This window comes from Eretmochelys imbricata, chromosome 13, assembly GCF_965152235.1.
Source record: "Eretmochelys imbricata isolate rEreImb1 chromosome 13, rEreImb1.hap1, whole genome shotgun sequence".
NCBI lineage: Eukaryota > Metazoa > Chordata > Testudines > Cheloniidae > Eretmochelys > Eretmochelys imbricata.
Genome location: NC_135584.1, coordinates 15,394,949 through 15,420,108, shown reverse-complemented (window position 1 = coordinate 15,420,108; position 25,160 = coordinate 15,394,949). Strand labels below are relative to the sequence as shown.

The window sequence follows — 25,160 nt, the reverse complement described above, 5'->3', positions numbered from 1 at the left end:
GTAGCTCACAATGTTTTCACAATGTAAAATGTATTAGCACTTAATGATGGAGACAAAGGAAAGAGAAACTCCAGCATGGACTTTTGACCTCAGAATGGGGGTGGTACCTGCATTCTCAAAAACAGGAATGATCCCGTATTTTACTGAAAAATGTTTGTTTAAAAGAGATGTATTTGTCAGCAGTCTTATGGCTTGAAAGAAAAACTTCCGAACAGTAACCACTGTCACCAAATATGTCCAAGAATCTTGCCCTCATAGCTGAAGACAGAATTCTGCTCATGAACTCATATGTTTCTTTAAACTATCTCAGTCTAACGCAACCTATTGTTTTTAATCAACTGACAAATACACATCAATCTTGCTTGCTCAATACTGAAGTTGTGCAAACATGATGAAAAATACCCGAAATTCTAAGAACACAAACATATTTTGTCATTGAGGACCCCATTCTTTTTCCCACTGAAGTCAATCTCTTTTGGCTCAGTTTAGCAAGATGCGGAGCACTTAATGTGGGTAATACATGCCTCAACTCCTAATGAGGTCAGCACCTCCCTAAAGTGCTCAGCACCCTATAGGACTGAGCTTTTAGTAGGCCCTGATTCAGCAAGGTACCTAACTTTAGGCACACGAGACATTCCATCAAGTTCAGTGGGGCTCCTCATGTGCTTAAAGTTATACATTCTTAAGTAACTTGCTGAAGAGAGGCTTTAGGAGCCATTTCATACTGAAGAAAGCTCATGAAAGCTTATGCTCAAATAAATTGGTTAGTCTCTAAGGTGCCACAAGTCCTCCTGTTCTTTTTGCGAATACAGACTAACATGGCTGCTACTCTGAAACCTGAAGAAATACAATATTTTATAAGATTTCCATGGAATGGCTGTTGTCACACTGACATATATGTGAAATCTCCAAGCTCACACGTTTTTGATGCAAACTGTTTTGTTCCCAAAATAAAGTAAAATAATATTTTGAAAAAAAATTGCTGACTGTTCAAAAATGGAAACACCTTTACATGGAGGCGAGCCTCTTCTCATGCAAAAAAGTTACCCTTTTTTCAAGATCAAGCCCACTATAGTTCCAAGGAGAGCCAGGGACTGTGTCAAATGCGAAATGCAAAGCTTGTTTTTTGAACTTTTCACATTCCCTCCCCCATCACACACACACGCCCTGCCAAGATGGACCAGTCCATTCACCTGCATCGTACTGATACACAAGCTTCTGTGGATCACAAACTGGCTGAGAGCTGCCGATCTTTTGTAGCTGTTCCTTCCATGCACCATCAGTAACCGACCCAGATGTTTAAACTGAGTGATAGAGAAATCAGCTGCAAGGGATGCTTGTTTTCCTTCCTATGTAGGGTAATAAATCAAAGACCATGAGATCACAAGATTACATAAGATTAAGAAACACCATTCATGTTAATACATGCCTAAACAGTATTGACAGTAAAAATACCAACTCTGCCCACTTCCCCTCCCCCCAATATATATATATTTATTTTAACAGGACTGGATGAGGAAAAAACATTATCTTAGCATCTCTATTTCTTCTCTCAGCCCCCAGCTGCTTCCCCGATTTCCTCTATCTCCCGCTCCCAACACTCACGCAACGAATGAAAAGACCATACAAGGACAATTCCTATTTGGTTTCCTGGTTCAAACCCAGAAGGAACGTCTGTGAATTACAGTTCACAGCATGCATGTTAGTGTGGCACTAACATCACCTATGTTACCAGATGCTATATCGGGAACATACCCACTGTCAGCACCACAAGTACTCAAATGAAAATGTCTGGATGAGAAGTGTACTGCAGTGGTTATGAGAGATAATAGGATACCACCATTTACTGGGCCAGCAAATGAGTTATAACACAACCTTTTAGGCTCACAAGGTTGCTTTCAAACAGCCTTGATTTTATTTTTTGGCCCATTTCATGCACAGCCTTTACACTCTTTGCAAATGCATTCCTCTGGTTCCAAGGTATGTAGGCATTCTGTACAGTAAAGTGGTGGACTCCTGAGCCAATGTCACTGTTTTCCAAATCAATACAAAACAGTTCTAATGAATATGTTATAGAACCAGCTACAACTCAAATGTTTTGAGCATCTATTTATAGTGATGAAGCAAGAATGAAATAGCCAGGTTTGACTATGTGGAATCCTCTAGTAAATATCAACATGAGTTTTGCTAAATCATTGCCTATTTTTCATCCTAACCTGAAAAGGGCCAGTGTTTTTGGCCCAATGTCTTTTATTCTCAAGGCAGGTGCTCTCTCTATGACATGAATCAACAAGGATTCAATAAAAGGGGCACTTGGAAACCAGCCTCTGCATTTATATGACAAATCGTATCAAATGTGATGTGTGTTTCATAGTCTCACCTTTCCTTCAACCCCAACACCACAGTCAGCTTCTTGAATCATGCTGACATCATTCCCTCCATCACCTGCATGTTAGAGCACAGAGAAAGGACAGGGAATATGGTAAGAGAGCCACTTATTATAGCAATTGAATGTAGCTGAATTAATAAATTCATAAACTTTACAGTCAGAAAGGATGTTAGCCCATGGGGAATTAGAATAAAATCATCAGGCTTGACATGTTCAAAGTGAGCTAGAAGGAGTGGATGCCCTCAATTTTAAATAGGAATTGGGTGTTCAAATGTCTTGCACAATTTTTCATAGATTCGTAGGATCTTAAGGCCAGAATGGAGCACTAGATCATTTAATCTGACCTCCTGTATAACACAGGCCATGAAATTTCATCCAGAATATTGAAGTAAAGTTAGCAGCTTGGCTTAGAATTAGAGCTTCAGAATGAGTGTTGTTGCAGCCGTGTTCATCCCAGGATATGAGAGTGAGAACGGTCAGTGAGGTAATATTTTTTATTGGGCCAGAAAAAGATATTACCTCACACACCTTTGTCTCTCCAGCTTCACAATGAATAATTTTTCCATATGAAATGTGAACTCTTCTTTTTGTGAAACCCAACCTCAATATTTGTGAAGTTTTTCTGCCCTCCCCCCGCCAAAAAAAAATCATGAATATGCACAGTTTAGTTTATAGGTTATTCCACAAAACACTTTCATTTTATTTGTTATTTCTTGTTACCACTGATGTCACGAGGTGTCACAAAATATTTCCACTTCCATCATGAAATGAAAGAAGACTGCTTAGTTCGAAAACAGAAGAGTTGCTATACCAGGCCACACCAGTCTTACATAATAATAAAGGAAATTTCTTCCTAACTTCAGCAGTTAGTGGCTGGTTTATGCCCTAAAGCATATGGGTTTATATTTTCTATATGACTGTAATTCAGCACAGCACTTTAAGTATATGCTTAGTTTTAAGCACATGAGTAGACCAACTGACTTCATAATACTTATGTACTTTAAGTACTTGATTTAATAGGGGGAGCTAATGTTTTTAAATTCATATCTAATATAAAACATTTTATAGGTTTGACCTCAATTTCTAGTATATGTAAAAAAAGCAGAATTAAATAATAACAATAAAAATAATCGTTCAGGCTTGTTTATGCAATAAAGAGCAAGAGGACAAAGGCCCTTGTTTTTTCTTTGCTGAGCACTTAAATCAGGAAAAGAAAATAGTGTACTGTATATTCAGAAAAAAAAATTAATACTAAAAATGACCTATTAATTTTTAACTAAAGGAAAGCAGACTTGTATGTTTTTCCCTCCGTTTGAGAAGAGTTGAATCCATTTCTCTTCAATGTCTTAAAAATTAATTAAAAGAAAAGTGAATATAAAAATGAGACTGCAATGGATAGCGATACCATAAGTTAGAGTTTCTCTTGCGTTCCTCACCTACAGCGCAGGTCAGTTTGCCAGTTCTTTCCTTAAGCAAGCGCACAATCTGGGCCTTCTGTGTGGGGGCACATCGGCAGCATACCACAGCTGGACATTGGCAAGCCAACTCCATGAACTCGTACTCATAGTATTTCAGACACACCTGTTTTACAGGAGACGGAAGTTTCAAAGATGATTATACGGCATATATTTCCCTAAACCAAATCACACACATAATACCCTTGGGACTCCTATACAGCTGTCATAAGGGTTCGAAGCTTACCTCTAGCGAGTCACCAGAAATCACAAGCGCACAGTCATGTTTCCGACGGAACGCATTCAGCTCCAAATGAGCTTCTCCGCGGTTAGTCACCTGGAAATGAGCACAGAAGCTGAGAAAGTATGTGATTGGCGAGAACAAAATAAATTAATACAATCCTGAACACATACTCCAGGACGCTGGCAAATCAATCAGGTTATCAAACATACTTCTGATTAAAAAGAGAACCAAAAAAAAACGGGGGGAAATTAAGGTCCACATTTTCAAGTTTCGTGTGTGTGTGTGTGTAAATTGGGGTTTACATCCCCATCCCTATTGCCCTCTTTGTGTGTGCAAACCTCAATTCTCATTCCCTTGTCAGGGAGTGGGGTTTGAATATGCACAAGAATCTTGAAGATTTGGGCCTAAAACTGTATTTGAAAGAACAGAAATTAACCAATCTTCTTATGAAATATGCATCACATCATTTTTTGCTGAGACTTTGGAAAATCAACCCTAGGTTTCTTATTAGTGTTTGCAGAAATGAACAGCACAGTTACACAAGGGCCTTTGCTCATGAGGGCTGAAATAAACGGCCCAAGGTGTGTGCTGGTTTTAGGGTTACATGACTCCTGCGGTGGTCAGGTGGTGAGGCAACAGTCTGGGGACTGATGCCCTTTCTGGGAGTGCAAGACATGCCAGATTTTTTTAGAAGGTAAATCATTGAAAACACAAATTAAGCACAGGCATGTAAGTACAACTACTTTGTTTCATCAAACTTATGTATTTATTAAAATTATACATTTTTAATGATTACTGTAATATACAAACAGAAAAATATATCTAGGTTTAAAGAACTGACCTACTTCAATGATTTTTGAAAAGGGGTGCGAGAACATATTTTGAGAACCAAAGGGGTGAATGCTGCAGTAAAGGTTAAGAACCACTGGACTAAGGGATGCCCTCTGAGTATTTTTGGAACCATGAGGAGAAATTACATAGTTATTACACTGTCCTCCTGGAACCTCAAAAACTGTAAATCTCAAGTATCGTCAGTGACCTGCCCAATTTCACTACTATCTCTGCTCATGGGACTGAAGTGATCTATTGGCATAGTGCCCACTCAAGGCCCTCCATGATGCCAAACCACCATTGCAGTGTGGCAGAACAGCCCTGCGTGGAAGGGAGGAAGACACTTTACTCTTGTATGCTGCAGGGGCCTCATGCTAGCTCCACACAGAGCAGCACAGAGGGTAAATCCAGCACTACTGAAGTCAATGGGAGCTTTGCCACTGACTTTGATAGGTGGAGGATCAGACTCGAGGGGAGATCTGAGGTAGGTGTGTATCCTGCTTACGCTAAATCACTGGCCAGGAACCACCCTTGTAGGGAGTGCAGAGCAGTAGCCATTATTCCAGGCCACAGGCTGGAGGAAGCACCATGGAAGTAATGCACAATAGCCTGCCTATAGATTGGGGTATTCTATCCCTTCTGATCCTCCACTTAATTCTTAACCAAGTCCAGAGAGGGGTGAATTTCACCCACAGGGAATAAGTGTACACTACTCACCAATCTGAATATATGAATGTCCTGGGTTCTGGTCACCAAATGAGCATTTTTCGCTGTACAAGTAGCTGTTTCTAGCTTATCCCCTGTCAGCATCCACACCTGAAATTCAAAGTATTTTTATATCCCCAAATAAACACAAAACCTAACACACACTATGTTTACAGGGAACTTCTAGGAACTCTGGGGTCTTATGCATGCAAATAGACCATATTTACAACAGAACATGTGTGGTGTTCAACAAATTCCTCTATAACAGAATCCCATTTAAAAAGGGCAGGGAATTCCCCTACTCACAGAGGAATTGAGGGGTTTGAAAAATGCTTCAGTATACAGTGGGTTAAGAAATGTGCACATTTTTCCACCTGGCATTTCAAGACTTCACTGATAAAACACAAAACATAAATTGAAGAGGCAGACCCTTTGAATGTCTCCCCATCCTCAGCAAGTTTTAGACAGAAATCTTTAGCCCCCGCTGCAAATAGATCCTGCATGGTCCTGCCTGAAATATAGATGATGCAACTGCAGTTAGCTCACCACCCTTGTGTGTGTGGAACAAACTAAACATAAGAATGGCCACACTGGGTCTTACCTATGGTCCATCTACCCCACTATCTTGTCTTCCAACAGTGGCCAGTGCCAGCTGCTTCAGAGGAACTAAACAGAAGAGTGATTCATCCTCTGCTGTCCAGTCCCAGCTTCTCACAGGCAGAGGGTTTAGGGACACTCACAGCATGAGGCTGCGTCCCTGACCCTCTTGGCTAATAGCCATAGATAGATCTATCCTCCATGAACTTATCCAGTTCTTTTTTGAACCCCCACAACATCCACTGGCAATGAGTTTCATAGGTTACCATGAGTTGTGTGAAGAAGTACTTCCTTACGTTTGTTTGAAACCTGCTGCCTATTAATTTCATTGTGTGATCCATGGTTCTTGCATTGTGTGAAGGAGTAAACACCACTTCCCCTCTCTCCACACCATGACTTTATAGGTCTCTATCATTCTCCCTTAGTGGTCTCTTTTCTAGGCTTAACAGTCCCAGTCTTTTTAATCTTTCCTTGTATGGAAGCTGTTCCGTTGCCCTAATTAAAGGACAATGAAGACAGTGTATATGAAAACAATTCAGTCATTAAACGAGGACACTAGAAAGCAGTCAGCAGTGCTGACCGATATTTGCTATAATCTGGAAGGGAATTTTCTCAACAATATTAATGTTTGGGGTTTTGGCTATTCTTTACCTGGGGCTTTTAATTCCCTCCAGGCCTCCCCTGTTGGAGCAGATCAAATAAGGATCCACTTGTTTGTTTCATTCACTAAAAGGAGTTTAATAAGCTAAAAACCAGGTAGGACACTTATTGTAATTAACAAGATAGTATAATAAAGAAATAAAGAAAACAGATAGCTCCAGAATGAATTACAAAACTGCCTTCAGTCTTCATTCTCTACTGACATGCAGAATCCCAAAGAACATGAGCAGCAGAACATCTAAATTGCAGCAATATGTATGCAGTCACTAACAGGGCTATCCATTCAGCATGAAGGCAGTGACTTTAGCCAAGTTAACAAAACAAACATTTTTGGACCAAACAGTCAAGACTTAACTAATAAAAATCAAAATATTGCTATGGAAACTATGGGAACTGCATTCTGTTTGTTTGACCTACTCAGTGACATGTGCAAAGTTATGTTGATATTAGAGATGGCATCAAAGTTAAAACTGTATATTGAGGACTCTCCCCCCCCCCAAGAAAAAACAACAACTTTGTGAATTCAGGTGAACTGGGTACTGGATCTGAAACAGCCTAGTTTTGAGTCTGCAATACAAAGTGAGGCTTTGTCTATTTACTGTTTGAAATAGGGAACCAGAATGGTAACCTTTTATCCAACTCTTCACCCCCAACTGTGAGTGCTAGTTCCAGACCACCCCTGATTTTGTAAACCTAGAACTTGACTGACAAGATTTTGGGCAAAGGCAGAGTCAAACCATAATCATCCCTGGCTTTGCCCATCTATGTATGGCTAATTCTGTAGGTGCACAAGTGGTGGAGATATATAAAGCTAGAAGGCATAAAAAAAATCCTTGTGAATTATTCTTTTTGGTTCAGACACCCTCTGGTGGCTATATATCAAGGCATAAAAATTCATAGTTGTGTGGTTTAACCTCAGTGCTCAAAAACTTGCACATTATAATTTGGGTGCCAGAAGAGAAAGGAAATAAAGCCGAGCTAACTTTAACTGCAGCCACTTACAAGACTAGCTTGGCTGACTCTTTATACTTACCTTTCATATATACTATTCTGTCTGCATATTTGGTTTCTTCGTATATTAAAAAATTTTAGGCGATGGTGACACATTTTAAGATGCTCAGCTAGTACTCAGCACTTACAATGCTTTATATAGTCAAAGCGCTGTACAAAAATATTAGCTAGCTATTAGATGATAACATGATATAATCATTGAATCAGAGCACATGGGGTCATCATTTTCATGTCCTGTTGCACTTCCATTAACCAACAGAGCAGACCAATGTTAGATAATAAGGTTGTTTCTGGACTGAATAATATATAGAGAGTTTCTTTGTTGCTGGTGTCTTATTCTACAGCCAATAGAAAAAGAATTTTTCACTTATCACTGCTGCTCACCTACTGCAACAGTCACACTCAATGGAGATCACAATTTTATGGGGGTTTATCATCAGACAGACCCATTTACTCCAAATGTTACATTCCAGAGAGTCTCCCCGCAACTGTCTGGCCATTATCATCAATTGCACTGTCAGTTACACTGAGGTTCCGCATTCCATTTCTAGGTTAGCCAAACCTTAATGCCAGCGTTTCTCAGGGTCTCCAGAGTGGGTCTGACATCTGCCTGAAGCTGATCCTCCACTCCAGTCAGACACAGCAACTCCATCTCCATTTCCAGGCTCTCAATCACAGTGGCTACCTTCAGCGAGCGATCGTGCACACTTAGCTTCGCCTGAACATAGCGTGCCTGAGAATAGTACAAGACAAAAACCCAGTCACTGTAATTCAAACTAGGAGTGTTTGTGTGTCTGTGGAATACAGGATTAAACAACACGACACAACTCAGGCCTCTGAAGGCCATAGGCTAAGTCCACCTCAAGGCTGTCCTCTGTAATGACTGGTTAACGTTAACCCTACAGTGCAAAGACAAATGAGGCTAAACAAATCTTTCCTGGTACGCTTATGCAAATCTGCCAGTTAGATGCAGAGTTATCTGATCTGTGCTCACAAATAATTCTTCAGTATACACAAAATTTGCAAGTGCTATTTCGAAGGTGGATCTTGAAATTTGGCTCATCTAGACCAGATTGTGGTAAATAGACAAATCAATCTGCCGGAGTCACATACACAAGCAACTGGAGCCCCCATTTCCAAAACACCTGAAAGTACACAGGATTCTTTGACTCTCTCTTGTTTTGCAAATGTCAGGATACAAAATTGAAGATTCAAAATGTCAACGCAGGTTTTTTCAGTAAATTTAAACATGGCTACGCAGCACTGAATATTGGCAGAAATAAAATGGCAACAACAGAAGTCTACGGGGCAGGATTCCTGGGCTGCAACTCCTGTGGAATCAATCCCTAGAATGGGAACTTGTGGAGATAGCAGAAGCAATGGCCTAGGGAGTAGTACACACCACTCAGTAGACACCTCCAGCTGATTACAAGAGCAACATGATGGTGATTAGGACATAACGAGTGGGGAGATGAAAGCAGATACTATAATCAGAACTCTGTGGGCATCACTTACATGATTATAAAAATACAAACTTACTTCAAAGTCTTGATACTGCTCCTCAGTCAGGGACTTCTTTGCTACAACAAGGACCCTCAGACCTTCCCTAGCCATGTTACCACACTGGAAAGAAGTGTCATATTGTAAATGATCACCCACATCACAACTTAACTGATTCAGAGATTGTAACAGTAGATACGATGCTAACAAAATAATTGTTCCAGTCAAACAACCCAGTTGAATACATAGCATCAGATAAACAGCATGATAAAGTAACCAGGGAAGAGGAGATCTCAAATTCTATTTGTAGGCTGTACAACTGATCTGGAACGATGCTCCTCTCACAGCAGTGTCAAACTGGCATAAGCAACTCCATTGGCTTCAGTTACTCCACTGATCTCAGTTACTTTGAATATATACCAAAGTAAGAAGGGATCCAAGCCCATTGGTTTCAATAAGTACTGTATCTTTTGTTCACAAACTATTTAAAGAGACACTACAATATTCCTATGTAGCCAAATAGAAAAAGAACCATTTATATCTGCTATTGTGGAGACTGTTCACCATTACCAGCAATACGATGGAATGGGTTTAAGCAGGGAGGTTCAGAAAGACTTAAAATCAAAATGCAATTCTTGGTTTTCCAAAAAGTAAACAGACCCAGCAGTTTAAAATAAAGCCAAGTGCAGAATCAGGCCCAGTTACCCAAGATAAATCTTGTGAGAAAGAGGAATTACCAGACAAAGAACGAGAAACCTGGACAACGTCCATTTTGTTTACCAGAGCTATACTGGACTAAATGGGTTGAATTCACCACATGGCTTCCTTACATTGACTAATACTGTATCTGTATCTCTGGCTACAGGTTAATCCAACCAAAATGCTAAACCAAACAATCTTTTTCCTGCATACATTTTAACAGCTACCTCAGCCTGCTTCACCAACGTAATGTCAGAAGGGCTTAGTGATGTGTTGCCATGGAACAAGCAGCATCTGCCTGAAGAAGTAAATATTCTACGCCTAAGAAAGTGAGACTACTTTGTACCTCTTCCTCTAGCCAATCATTGTACTGCACGATGCCAGCCATGACTACATCGGCTCCCTTCATGTAGAAAGTGATTTCTCCCGTTGACTCATCCTGAGAGAGGAAAGAAAATGGTGAAAGATTATGGGTTCAATTATCTACAGCAAGCAGCAAGATACTTCATGCAAGGATTATCAACTTCTTGGTCAATAACAGGTGATACTGGCTCAAACCAAGGGGTGGGATATATTCACACTATTCTATATGGAAAATAGTCATCCCCCTTCCTAACTCTCATCATTAATGGTCTAGTGTAACCATGACACTGGTGCATTTTGTTTTCATCCTGGAAATCAACGTTGATGTTTACACTTAGGAGGGGAAAATTAAGTAACAAATAAATACAATTTAATTGAGTAAAATCAATCTTAACGGCTCCCTGTATTATAATTATGCTGTATATATAAGTACAATTAAAACTCTGGCCTGCCACCAGGGGTTAGGCAACTGCCTGCCTCACCTGATGTGACTAATTTGTAGATTGCAAGCAAAGCATATTTACACTGTTACAAATTCATAATCCTTTCTGAGCAGGCAAATGTCTAAGGAGGTCACAGTTATTAGTATGGTGGGCTAATGGAAACACTGGCAAACTCTGCAAAGGAGATCAAACAATGTGCAAGGAGAACTTGCACCGTAAACCAAGATAGTATCTGTGGATGGAGAAAAAAAAATGTACAGAACAAAAAGATGAAGGTTTGGAAACATCAGTGAATGAAGAAAACCAAAATACTTTCCAAAGAAGACAGGAATAGGGAAAAAAAATGCAATGTTTGCAAAGTACTCTCTCCAGTTTACATTAGATGATGCAAAATTACCTTGTATTCTAACCACTACAAAAGCTAGTTAAATGGCGATATGGCTGACACTATATAAAAATAAAAAACCCTGCCTCAAGCATGCACTAGGAGACCCAGAAGGAATGGGCAGCTGGGGCGTGTGTGTGTGTTGTGTTTTGTTTTTTAATCTTTTCCCCCTCCCCATCTCCCATCTGACAATTCACTAGGGCAGAAAGGACATTTTACTGATGTGGGTTAGTGATGTGGGAAGAAGAGGGACTGGTCTGAGAAATGGGCGAAGGCCTGGCACACTGGTGTTGGAGAGGGTGCTTTCCACACACAGCTGGCAGCATGGAAGAAAAATAATTAAAATGGGCGTGGAAGAAGGAAATGGATTCCTTTGCTGAGGAAACTTCATGGGAGCTGTGGATACTCAATATCTCTGATTATCAAGACACCTTTTCATTCAGGTCCCTACACTGGGAATAAAGTGCCTAGCTTTAGCTGCTTGTGTTTGAATGTTGTTGCTTAAGTCTTTCTGAGACCTTTACCAGGAACATGTGGTGGTTCTTACAGGTGCATTACAAACCATTTCTGATTGATGGTGTTGACTCTGTGTCAATATGCACAGTTCATACATCTCAGAGTTCAAGTTTTACAGGTCACCAAGAAAACCCAGAACATGCTTAGTTTTAAAAAAATTAAGCTTTCTGGCACTGACAAAAGATTTATGTATTAAATTATTTGATTAAGAAAAAGTGTTTAACAACATCTCTGTAGGAAACTGAATAAAGACTCTACTTCCTGTGCTATAGAATTGGCTTAAGATAGTTTATAAATTTTGTCCAATATAAATATTGTATCAACTATCTCCTTGCATTAGTCATTTCCTCTTGCAGAGTTCAACAGGAGGTTAGCACGTTCTCATATTATGGTAAGATCACACTATAAATCTACAGAGAGATTTGCCAGTTGTATTGTTTTAGAGCTTCATCTTTTTCCATCGTGGTCTGATTCTGGCCATGGTTCAAAGGCCTCTTTCAGTTCCAGATATGACAACAGTGCTATCTTTGTTGCAAAGCAATCATCATCATTCCACATGTGTGGAAAAAAAAAACAGAGTGGAAAATGTTGTGATCAACAAACAAATATCTTTTTAATGTAACCCTTTTCTTAGCATGAAAATAAGCAAGTAAACAATGCTGTAAAGAGGGTGGCTGCTTTCTTACAACAAGACTTCTTAGAACTGGAAGAATAAACCACCAGACAATGACAGTTGATCATATGTAACAAGCAAATATTGCCAAATTGTCTTAAATGAGGCAACATCTGCTACTTGCGAACATACACTGCCACCTTAGTCCTCATCTGCTGAAGAAGCTTAAACGTTATCATAGTAATAATACAAAGAGACCCTTTACAAGAGACAGAGCAGGCAGGACCGCAAGGGAAAGCAGGCATCTCTGAGAAGAAGTTCAACCACACATTTTTTTGGCTCTGTGTAGGAATCCTTGGATGAAATTCTATGGCCAGTATTACACAGGAGGTCAGACTAGGTGGCCATACTGGTCCCTTCTGGTGCTAAAATCTGTGTGTCTATAAGGACAAGTAGGACAGGAGGAAATTAGCTGTATATCTTATTCAGATAATTTTCTGAAGTCTTACAGAAGTTTACAGCTTCAAGGAAGAGATTTTAGAATTGTTTTTCCAACTGTGAATTTATTTTATACACTTATCTGCTCAATAAGCTATTTTTTCCCCACACATGACTCTTACCAACAGTTAAGACACTATTTTTAGAATTAATATTGATGAAATAACTGGTTCAGTTGCACCCAGTGTATCTGGTGGCTTGTAGGTAAAAAATAATATTTGGTACCTGCACTGGTATAAATATACAAAATTTTACTTGATAACTAGTAATTGTTAAGCAAAAAAACCTTTTTCATAAAAAGGAATGAAAACTTTGTTAGAAGACAAGAGTTCAGAGCATGCAGAAACACAGTATGTGGTGATACCCATCCAGTTAGCACCTGCTAATTAAAATCTGCTTCAGTTCAAAACAGAAGACAGAGCTCGTTTGGTTGTTCAGCCACACAACATTGAAGGAACAGGTTTTCACAAGCCCATTGGAGAGGGGCCAAAACTTCCACCCTGACACCACAATAGTATAATATATGTAGACACTCAAGATTTTAGGCCTGATCATGTTCCCAAATGCAGTGAATGAAAGTTTTGCTATTGTCTTCAGAGGGATCATACCTAATATGCACTGTATATTAGAAATATTTTTAATTAGGTAGGGAGAGTTGTGGCTTATAGAAAAGGAGTACTCGTGGCACCTTAGAGACTAACCAATTTATTTGAGCATAAGCTTTTGTTAGCTACAGTTCACTTCATCAGATGCTTATGCTCAAATAAATTGGTTAGTCTCTAAGGTGCCACTAGTACTCCTTTTCTTTTTGCGAATACAGACTAACACGGCTGCTACTCTGAAACTTGTGGCTTATAGTTACCTTAAAAACTAGGATGGAATTGAGAATCTTGGCCTGTGAGGTCCAATGCCACCCTAAGTGATAGTCAGATTGTCAGAGAGGAAGGAAAAAAGGAAGCTCACTAAAGCTCTCCCTTTCAGTGAAGATAAAGTTCAGAATGTTTCAGGGACACCCATCTCTCTGCAGGGATGGTAAGTGAAAACCTTGATGAAATTCAAGTTGGTGACTGTTAACCACTTGGTGCTACTGCAATGGAACAAAACTAGTAAAAATTTGGGGAGAGGGAGAGATTTTGTTGAAATTTTTCCACAAGTTTTTCAAATCTCTAGGTCTCATAGAGACCATTCGGATGGTGCCAACCCATCTGTTTAGTCTACACCATTTTCCACTATAGAAATAATCCAGCTGATGAAAAGGAACACAGCACTCGCTATGTTTCTATGAGCATTTGGTGAACGCATTGTCCCAATTAGGTCTAATATCAGACACTTGTTGGAACAAAGTTATGAACTGTATTCTCGAGGATATCCAGTTGTTTTCTAGATTCCTGTATTTATCATGTACTTCTGATTACCTCACTTGCACTCTGACCACTAGTCCATTCCCCCTAGGACTTATTCTATTGTTCCAAAACATGGAGCAATTCCAAATACAGGGTTTTGTTTTTTTAAAGCTAGCTTGCCAATAAAATTCTCTTGTTTCCCTTCACTCCCACCCCCAAAAAGGTGCCAGGGTCCAGGCCACAGAATGGGAAGCACTGAGTCCTGAACCAATGGCAGATTCAAGGTCTGAAATGCCACAAATGAGATGGGACATGATATTAATATATTGATGGTGCTGTATAAATCTTTTATCAACATTGCCTAGCTCCTCACTCATAGCTTATCTTATTGACACCGTCATGTGTTCACATTATATCTTAATCTGTATGTCAACACAAATTAGGGAACCAGATGCATGCTAAGCTTCTCCAATCAATCACTTAGCTTTTTGTTGTATACCATCCCCCGCATCATTCAACTTTACATTATCTGTTTAGACTGTAATTCCTTCTTGCCCCTTCATGTCTGCAAAAGCACCTCACTCTTGTGGTGCTATAAAAAACTATAAAGCATGAGACAATGGAATAAACTTCATGTGACTGTATAGCAGAATCTCATATTGAAGATGCCTACAAATACAAGTAAGATTTGTCTTACCATTCTAACCTGTAATAATAGTAGAGTGGTACAAGGCCCTTCCTAGGCCATGTCTTTGTTGCTAAAAAGGTACACTTTTAATGACAAGATAACTAAGTTCACATGAACTATCTTAGGGTAAAAACAGAGTGAAGACAATGCATGTTAGTTTTACCATAATGTAAACTAGATGAGGTCAGCACTATACTACCGCCCGAGGTATGGGTTTGGTTTTTTGTTTTTTTTTTAACCTCCAGATAGCTCACATGCATTAGTCACCCAGCGGTAAAAAACCAAAAAACAAATACACCTAACATGCATGAGCTATCTGGAGGTAAAACTGAAGTGCCTGGTCTTCACTGTGTTTTTAAACCTCAAGACAGTTCATGTGCTTTAGTAAAAAACACATCTGTTTAGCAGTGCAGACACCTCAGCCACTACTCATTTAAAGAATGGGGAGGTCCACTAAGCAGAACATAGTCGTGAGAGCCAAAATTATTAGAATTCTAGCCCCAGGTTGTAAAACTACTCCCGCTGAAACCTTGGGGAAGTCCTTCAACTCTGTATCAGCTTTCTCATCTGTGAAATGGGGAGGGATAGTTTTCCTTTCAAGGCTATTGAGGATTAACAGTAGGGCCTATCTTGGTTGGTCCTCAGGCACTACCAAAACAAAAATAAATAAATAATAATGGTGCACTTTGATAAGAGAGCTAAGAATGTTTTGGAAAGGTTTAAATATGGGTTCACCAGTTTGTGAGTAGGTAACAAGCATCAAGAGAAATATTACAGTTAACAGCCCTAAGAGGGGAGAGAAACAGAAAAAAATTACAATCATATTTTCACTGTTTCTAGCACTAGCTCCTTTTTAGCTGAATCAGGTTTTTGAAAATCTGGTCTCCACTGTATTAGTGCATAGGACCAAAATAAAGAATTAAGTGTGCAAGTGTATAGGTAGGTGCATGTCTAATTAGCACTGTCATTAAAGACATAAGATAATTGCATACACAAATACACCTGATTACCCTAATTCCTCTGGGAAACCCCATGCACCAAGTAGTTCAAGGAAACCTCTGTTCCAGAAAAAATGCTTATCATAATAGCTATCAGGGCACAGAAAAAAGAAAGGAAATCACATAGTAATTTGTTAATTATTGCCCCACTTCTTGCTTTATTTTACATTTTAATATACATTGTATAAATAATATAATCCCAGCATGCTCATTTGACAGTTTACTTCTTAATGAGAAGCAAACCAGAAAGTACCGTCTTAAAATATATGTTTGACTTTCAGTAGCCCCTCTACTATACTGTAGTTGATATGTTATGAGTCATTAGAACTCCTGATTTAGCTGTAGTTGAGGGGTAAATCTGCATCTATTTATGGTGATTCTTGAATTGGAGTTTGTGCTCTTTTGTTGTTACTTTCAACAGTGACTACAATTCTTTTCCTACTGTCTATGGGCTAAGGACTGCCACAGGCCTTTGGAGTTTGTGTTGAAAGAAAATACACTTTACTTATCAATTCCAGGGGGATGGAAGGACAGTGCTTCAACGTATAAAAATATTTTAGTTTCTGGTATCTGAGATAATGTAACATTCTCCCATAAAGAACAACATTGCTGATATCAAACAGATTGTACTTGCTTATTCAGTCAGTGTTTTGCAAGAGTTACATGAAGATGAAAAGAAACATGAAAAGCAACTTACCCTAACGATGATTCCCATACGTTTACTTTCATAAGTGAATGGAAAGATCTGGAGGATGGTGAAGTTTAGTATCTGACCACCAGGTGTCCTCAGCTGCATGGAGGATTGATCTCTACCAACCAGTGTTAAGCCTACACTTTCAGTCCACTGTACCAGGGCCACCTAAATACAAGAAAGGTCACAGGTCAGATAGACTGCTGAGCTTTGTGGTTCAGAGGTCATGTAAATGAACACCAGAGGGGAAGGGACAGTGGGTTAACTGAAGAAAAAGTTACTCAGTCATTAATGTCACTGTAAAACGGATCAGTTTTTCTACGTTGGCCATGTAATGTGAACAAATGGCCCTTTAGTGTTATTCCCTGCGGCCATTCCTGCCCATTGACAATATTAATTACTCTGTCCCTGGAAGGACCAACTAATGTCCAATAACACATGACATGCACTACACTGTGTTCTGAGCCAGCCAGATGATGTTAAAATAAAAAAAAATAAAGTTGGCGATGGAACACACAGTACATAACTGCCCCCATTCAAATGGGTTTAAGACAAGCAGAGGATATTAAAGCAATGAAAGTCTAAGTTGCCAATATGCCACTAACCCGAAGTGATGACACAGGATGTGATCCTGCACCACTGAGGTTAGTGGGAGCAGAATTGAGCCCATAATGAAGGCCACTGAAAACTGGAAATGAAAAGGAAGTCAATGAAACAGATCCAGGCAGTGAGTTTATGTGGCATTACTGTGCGCTGGGCATTCGGCTACAATGTCAAGGGATGTAACTACTGTTATAAACAAAGCTGAGCAGAGGAGAGTTCTAAAGATCAGAGGACAAATGAGAGTTTCAGCCTCTTGCAGTGTGACATTCTCTCGAGACAACCGCACCGACTCAGCACAGCTAGTAACAGGTTATTTAAATCTGATCAGGATGAGTTTCAGATGGAAACATTGCACATACTAGGAACTGCCCTTTCCTCCCTCTCCCCAGTGAAAACACCTCCTCCTCCCCCATACAAAATTTTGGGCTAAATCTATATCCAACTCTTAAAACTCAGTCCCACCTCTGACTATAGTTACCAACCCTGCAGGATAGGCATGGAGTCTTCCGGAATCAGCGTTGATCTCCCAGTGACTATTAAAAGCAATCCGGGAGATTTTAATAGGATATTTTAAGAAAATGACATTACGTCGTGGGGGGGGGCGGAGGAAGGTTTGGAATCTCCCGGAATACCTTCAGTCACAGTTGGCAACCCTACTACCTCTGACACAAATATCAGGCCAAGTTCTCTGCTTGTGTAACTCCATTTACTACAAGGCAGTTACACCAGCAGAGAATTGGACTAATTCATTTTAGTGCTTGCAATCTGGCACTTATATTCAGTGCACATCCCAGGTTCTTTCAGCAAGGAAAGATTTAGACTCAACAGTGCATATAAATCTCTTAGAAGAAAGCCTGCTGTATCCAGTCACTCTACGCTAGTTCCTAAGTAAATAAAAACAAAACCTAAGTGTCAGTGGATTTCTCACCTATTTTTATAGACATCCATTAAGAGTGGCATGTCTAAAGAGATGCACATAAAAATCCTTTACCTGTCTTGTCTTATAGCCATTATCTTGTTGAGAAGCTCAGTGGAATTAAGACCAGTTTTGTAGAGACTTATTTACTAATAATCTTTTCTCTTCATTAAAGAAATCACTTCTGTAACCATAATTATTGCTGACATTTCATCTCTTTCGTCACAAGTCTATTTAGTGAACGCAAGCAATAGGACAAAGTATTCAGTTTACTACTAAAGGAGTTATGTCTTCCAAGAAAGTTCATGAAAAAATACCTACAACACATGCAATACTTAAGCTATGGAGCTATCCTCTCAACTTGAAGTACCTGCTTTAACCCTCAGTGGAAGGTGTGGGCACACATTAAGAGACACTGCCCTCATTTAAACCTAGTGTTCCTAACATGCTACAGCACATAGGACCTCATCCAAAGTTTCAACTGACTTCAATAGGCCATTCAGACCTCAATCTAATAAGGTATTTCAAGTCTAGAACTATTGGTGTGACTCTCCGTGGCAGGTTCTCCCTCAAGCTAAAGCTTATTGACTATTTTTAGGATTTGGACAGCCTGGCTCTAGGTCTCTCATACACTCACCATGTTGCTAAAAGCCCCCTTAGAATCTGTGTAGTAGCTTACCCATCTTCATCACGTGATTACAATGTACTGAAGAAAAAACTTACTGCAAAGTGGGTGCCTAAATCTTCATTTACCCTAAAACCCGGCGGGAAATAACATGCTTAAAATGCTGCTTCTTGTGTTCGACGTTTCATATACTACTGTTTGTGGGATTCAACTTAAAGGAACTGCTCCCCCTCAGGACTGCAATAAATGAAACTTTGGAGGGCTAATTCAGAACTTATCTATACAGAATATTTGCATTAAGACACCTTCCAGTTTTTGCTCTACCTCACTTCTTTACTCTGTCTTACCATCATTTTATATTTTTCCGACAAAAAGCATGGTCCAACTAAATGCACAGAGCCCAATACTAGTTCAGATTTAGATCACTGTCACTGCAGCTGAAATAAGAACTTATTAAAAGGGTCACCTGAATTCCTGCTGGGCAGAACCCTGCATAGATATTTCAGTAGGGACTGCTCACAGACTGAGGTTCTACACACAGCATGAGGCTGTATGGCAGAATTAGACCATACATCATTAGTTAGATTATTTTTTTTACAGCACAGAATTCTTTCGTGGATTTGGAACCACAGTGTGGTATTTGGAGAGGCAAATTATTTAACTGTTAAAAAAGCGAGGGCACGGCAGGTTTAGGGGAGGGAGCGGGAAGGGGCGGAGTGGGGACAGGGCGTGTGGCAGAGCAGTGATCTCCCTCTCCCTCTCCCCCCCGGCACATTGGAAAGTGGGGCCTGTAGCTCCAGCCCCGGAGTCGGTGCCTATTCGAGGAGCCGCATGTTAACTTCTGAAGAGCCGCACGTGGCTCCGGAGCCATGGGCTGGCCACCCCTGCTCTATCCCACCTCCACAGTGCGATGTTACATTAGTATCACTCTCTGAAATCTCACAGACCGAAAAGAACACTTCACGCTTATTTGTCTACATGTTTGAAATCTGCAGTTGCCTGAAGGCCTAAACTTCCTTGTTCCCTTCACAGCCAAGTAAGAGTCTCATGGAAAAATAATTATTAAAATACCTGGATTTTCTCATGCAGGAGACAGGGACTAGATGAGAAATGTTACCGTACTTGGACTATGAAAAAAGGAAAGAGGTGGTCTGTCTCCTCCACTCACTCTAGACGGTCAACGTCATGCAGTGAGGTAAAAAAAGGCTTTATAAAAAATTTTCATAGGGGACAAAAGCTTCATCAGGGCTGCTAAGGAAAGTGTGCAACAAGCAGATGTGTTAAGAATAAGAGGACCAGAATTACATGGAATCAGCTAGTCAGAAATATTGAAACCCATTAATTTGCTTGTGTCTTGTTGATCAGAAGAAGAGAATAATAGATTTTGTACCTTAGAGGCCTTGGTTTGTTTTTTAAACCCTTCACTTCCACCCATGCCCTAATATAGCATCACTGAAGTTTTCATATGTTACATAAAATGAAAAGTAATTACCATGAGTAATAAATAAAGAGAGTTACAAACCCCACAACATACAAAATCCATATGTGATTTACCAGGACATTTACAATAACTGATTCCATAAAAAGAATTGATATAATAAACAAGGTTATCTTGGACTCCACAATTAAAATGAAATAAATCAATGGCTGGACTGCCATTAAGACAAGATACAAGGTGTAAGTCTCTTACAGAAGGAATGGAGAAATATCTGTTTGGCTCTCAATCTAGGCTAAAATAAATATCCCTGGTGATAAATCAACTTAAGTATACTTCATTGCCAGAAGTTTCCTGATTGCTAGGATTCCCCATACTTTGCAAACTATTCCTCTAGGGATGGGGCAGAACATTTTCTCCAACAGTGATTTGCTTCCACTGTTCTACCTGCTCAAAAGCCAAGTTGTACCCATTTACCAAATACATATTTCTAGCAGAAAAAAAGGCATAAAGCAATCCAATGGTTAGAAACTGAAGCTAGACCAATTCAGACTAGAAAAAATGCAATTAAAACAAACCACTTGAAATCACAGCAAGTAGTTAACCACTAGGATATACCTAAGGACATGGTGAATTCTCCATCAAATGAAGTTTTTAAATCAAAACTGATATCTTTCTGAAAGATATGTTATAGCTCAAAACAGAAGTTATGGACTTAATGCAGAAATTACTGGGTGGGCTTCTATGGTCTGTGTTATATAGGAGGTCAGATTAGATGATCATGGTGGTCTTCTGACCTTAAAAATCCAATAATACCTGCAACTGCAAGGAAAACTTTCTTAGTCAATTTATGAATCATTTCCCTATGAGCTTTGCAGATGGTTTAATTCTGCGGCACCTCGGGCAGAGACGGAGGACTCCTTTTACTCCTACATTTAACACACTAATTCAGTTACACATATTTAATATCAGCATCTCCTGGAAACTAAAAAACTACAGAGAAGTAGGTGTCAATTTTCCATATGTTGTACCGCTATTGAGGTAGGCTCACCTCCCCCCTCCAAATAGATCCTTTCTTTCTTGATCTGCCATTTAAGTTAGATCTCAGGACAACAAGCATTTAAATTTCCAAAAAAGTTTACACTTAGGGTAATATGTAAAACTGAATATAACATAAATGAAAAATTAGCTGAGTGAAGACCTTACAAGCCTCACAAGGTGGTGCAGAGTGCAACACAATCCTAGGGCACTAGGACCCAGAAGAAGCCTGCACAAGAGAAGAAAGAAGCAGATCCTCCCTCCTGCTGCTGTCTCCGCCCACCTTCTGGTCCCAGACCAACCCCTCTGTCCCTTCTTAACTCTACCCTGGACCTTCAGTACTCAACTCAAGGGGAAGGGAAATGGCACTGGCTTTTTAACCCACCACTTTCCAACCTCCAAAAGCCGCAGAATTCCTGCCTCTGCCCAAAAAACATTTTTCACTGAAACTTTTGAAGTTTGCTGACTAGCTGTAATTGAAAATATTAAAATTAATAGGTTTACACAGCACCTAGTGCAATGGGGCCCTGGCACTACCATAAAGAAAATAAATAATAGTGTCAACATCAACAGGGCCTTCGTTGATGCAGATTTTGGGCACCCTGTTTTACTGGACATAGGAGTGCATTTTCAGAGTAATCAAAGATAGGAAACTGACATACACTGCGCTATTTAAATTGACAGTTATGTGTGTTACAAGTCACAGTCATGCTGTCTGAGAGAAGCATCTGAGTTGGAAAATAAGTGTGGGTGGGAAATTAAGTGCGTGCGTGTGATTTATATATAAAGCAAGCAAGAGTAAAACCGATTTCAGAGAACCCTGAGACCACTGAGAGAAACATAGCAAGAGAGTCCTCCACACTCAGTATTGAACAGCAACCAAAATAGCTAATAAACCTTTATTACTACATTCTAGGAATCTCTGGATATTGTTCTGTTTGCCTATACTATGTTAGATATATTTCTCTGCAGTGTAAGTCAGAATTGCTAGTGCAACTCTATATTCCATGTCCCTAAACGTCACTCTCTGGCCAGTCATTAAATTACTCAAGCCATCACTGAAATGGATATTGATTAACAAATTTCATTTTAAAGAGAGACAAATTGATCCTTGTTATTAGTTGCTCTTCAAATGTCCCCAACTGGATTGCCTAGGAACACAGACAATGGCAGTAATCAAGTGGAGCACACTCTTTCGTGTCCTGGAAGCTGTGGAGTGCTGTCAGAGTTAAAGATTGTTTGCCCAAGAATCCCAAGCACGCTTATCTCTGATCAGATTATATCTATTTCATTTCCCCTGTTAGTTACTGTATGGCTACAACGGACACAATCAAAGAGCCCCAAGGCTGTAACTGATATCTGAATAAAGATACTTCAAGACTTCTAAATGGGAATATGCACAGGAAACAAATTTAGGAAATCCTGTTCTCTGTTACAGGAAATTAATCCTATTCCAACTGGTAGAAATTACCCTCACTGTTCAAAAGTAAGAAGAATACAAGTTTTTGTACTCATTTCATAAACTGACCTCTCCTGACATGCTAATATTTTATTGATATAGAATTTCAAAGTAGGCTTTAGATGCTTGTTAAAGACTTTCCCTCTAGGACTCCATGAATGCTATTTAACAGTATCACACTTTCCTGAAGGGTTTAACTAGCGCTGGTTTCATATTTAGTACCCCCTATTGTGAGACACATAGTAGATGTCTGACTGATATTTGTACTCTTGAGACCTACAGACAAGATGTCTTCAGTAAAGCATATCTAATTTCTGAAACCACTTGTAATTCACAGTTCAAATCATTGCAAGGAAAACAATGTAGACAAAAGTATAATTTCAGAGAGATTAGTTATAAAGTTACAATATAAAAATACCATGTATTACAGCCACATTAGTTGCAAAAAAATTTAAAGCAGGAGTTACAATTACAATTGGAAATATGTCAAACTTCACTGAGACTATACGGGCATGTAGGTAAAGAAACAGAGGCTATGAATGTAAATAGCCAATAAATTCACTAGGAAACAGCCTCAAATACTGACCACAAAAATTAACATCTGGAAATTGTTCGGATCCAATTTCAACGCAAAGGCACTTACTTCTGTAAAACTGCTTTATTGGCGAGAGCAACACTTCAAGGAGAAACCCAGGTAAGCAAAATACAGAAAAAAAGTACAGCTCGGAAGCAGTATTTGCACAGTGCCTGTTCACTCCAAGCACCATGAAGACACAAATACCCTTTTTGTCACCACGAGCACAAGAATTTTGTTTACAAAAGAATGTACTTAAAATGATCCTATACTGGGGGCTAGGAAACCTTTTGTCCTCTTGAAAGGAGATCATGGTCTATCTGAGTGAGTAATCATAGGAAATATTTTAAAAGTATGTGCAACGTAGGGCAAGTCGTCAGCACAATCTTTTGAGGTTGTACCTTACTAGAATAATCTTAGAACTCTGGATATTTGAAGGATTTAAAAATTTTCTTATATGAACAGCTCCTCACCTTTAACACCACCTTTAGGAAACCTAGCTAGTCTTATAATGTTAAGAGTGAAAAACTGTTTATGTAAAGCAATAAGAAAAAAAAACGTTCTAATACTGCCAACGATCTACACATCATCAATGGAATTTCTAAGAAAAATTTCAAATTTTCAGTCTTCTAGCAGATATGGGAAAGTGTAATTATTCAAACAAAAGCTGATTTGGGCTGGGGGGGGGGCAGGGGATTGGGCTCTGGGGCTAAAAATAGCAGTGTAAAGTTCAGGCTCAGATTGGAGACCCTCCTCCACTCTACTTTTATAGCCTCATAGCTCGAGCCCCATGAGCCTGAGTCAGCTGACCTAGGCCAGCTATGGGTCTTTTATTGCAGTTTAGACATACCCATAGAGGTGGGGGACTGCAGGTATCTATGCCAGATCTGGCCCTTTGCACCAGCAGCGAGTTCCTCTATGACAGAAGAATTCTTTGCTGGGCATTTGCGGTCAGTTTATGCTTCCTTTGTCCCATAACTGCATAGACAGTCTGACCCCTTGACTTGACTAGAATAGGCTTGCCTTTAATTAAAGATGAGCTGTGGTTCACCTTGCTAAATATACATAAAATTGGTTTAATATATAAGCAAAGAGGGAGGGTTTGTTCCACTTCTAAAATATTTATTGTTTGACACGTAGCACTTACATTATTTTCCTATTCATTCCTATAGTAAAGAGTTTTTGATTATGCTTTTTCTTAATAGAAGTGACAGACTTATTTTCAAATACACCTCTAGGCTGATATAAAGTGGTCCTTGGGAGCCAAAAAATCTTATCGTGTTATAGGTGAAACCGCGTTATATCGAACTTGCTTTGGCCTCGAGCATTTCCATTCTTAATAGTCACTTCCCGCCCCCTGACTGACCCCTCAGAACCCCTGATCCATCCAACCCCCCTGCCCGCTCCCTGTCCCCCGACCCCATCCACACCCCTGCCCCCTGAGAGGCCCCCGGGACTCCCACACCCTATCCAACGCCCCCATCCCCTGACCGCCCCGCCCCCAGAACCTCCGAACGATCCAATCCACCCTGCTCCCTGTCCCCTGACCACCCCCCAAGACCCTCTGCTCCTTTTCCAACCCCTCAGCCCCGGCCCGGCACCCTTAACATGCTGCTCAGAGCGGCGTTTTGGAGCCAGACACGCTGACGCGCTGATCTGCCAGAGCATACAGCCCCGCCTCCCAGAGCGCTGCTTTACCGCGTTATATCCGAATTTGTGTTATATCGGGTTGTGTTATATCGGGGTAGAGATGTATGTTAATGTGACAATGACATAATTCATCGTGAGGATGCTCTATTAGCAATTATTAGTTAGCACTGATGGTTTGACACCGAGCTCTTCCATTTCAGAGAGGCTTCCTTCAGATATTGCCTATTTCAAA

At 39.9% G+C, this 25,160-nt stretch overlaps 1 protein-coding gene across 2 annotated transcripts in view; it reads right to left on the bottom strand.

Annotated features, from left to right (window-relative positions):
• ATP9A (ATPase phospholipid transporting 9A) overlaps positions 1 to 25,160 on the bottom strand; it is a 103,255-nt gene that overhangs the window by 6,671 nt on the left and 71,424 nt on the right. For both annotated transcript variants that reach the window (XM_077832091.1, XM_077832092.1), the window contains exons 15-23: positions 16,635 to 16,796; positions 10,437 to 10,529; positions 9,431 to 9,514; positions 8,454 to 8,624; positions 5,636 to 5,734; positions 4,091 to 4,180; positions 3,826 to 3,970; positions 2,381 to 2,445; positions 1,194 to 1,349 (exon numbers count right to left, since the gene is read on the bottom strand). In XM_077832091.1, coding sequence (XP_077688217.1) covers positions 1,194 to 1,349; positions 2,381 to 2,445; positions 3,826 to 3,970; positions 4,091 to 4,180; positions 5,636 to 5,734; positions 8,454 to 8,624; positions 9,431 to 9,514; positions 10,437 to 10,529; positions 16,635 to 16,796 — 1,065 coding nt within the window. The remainder of the gene's footprint in view (positions 1 to 1,193; positions 1,350 to 2,380; positions 2,446 to 3,825; positions 3,971 to 4,090; positions 4,181 to 5,635; positions 5,735 to 8,453; positions 8,625 to 9,430; positions 9,515 to 10,436; positions 10,530 to 16,634; positions 16,797 to 25,160) is intronic.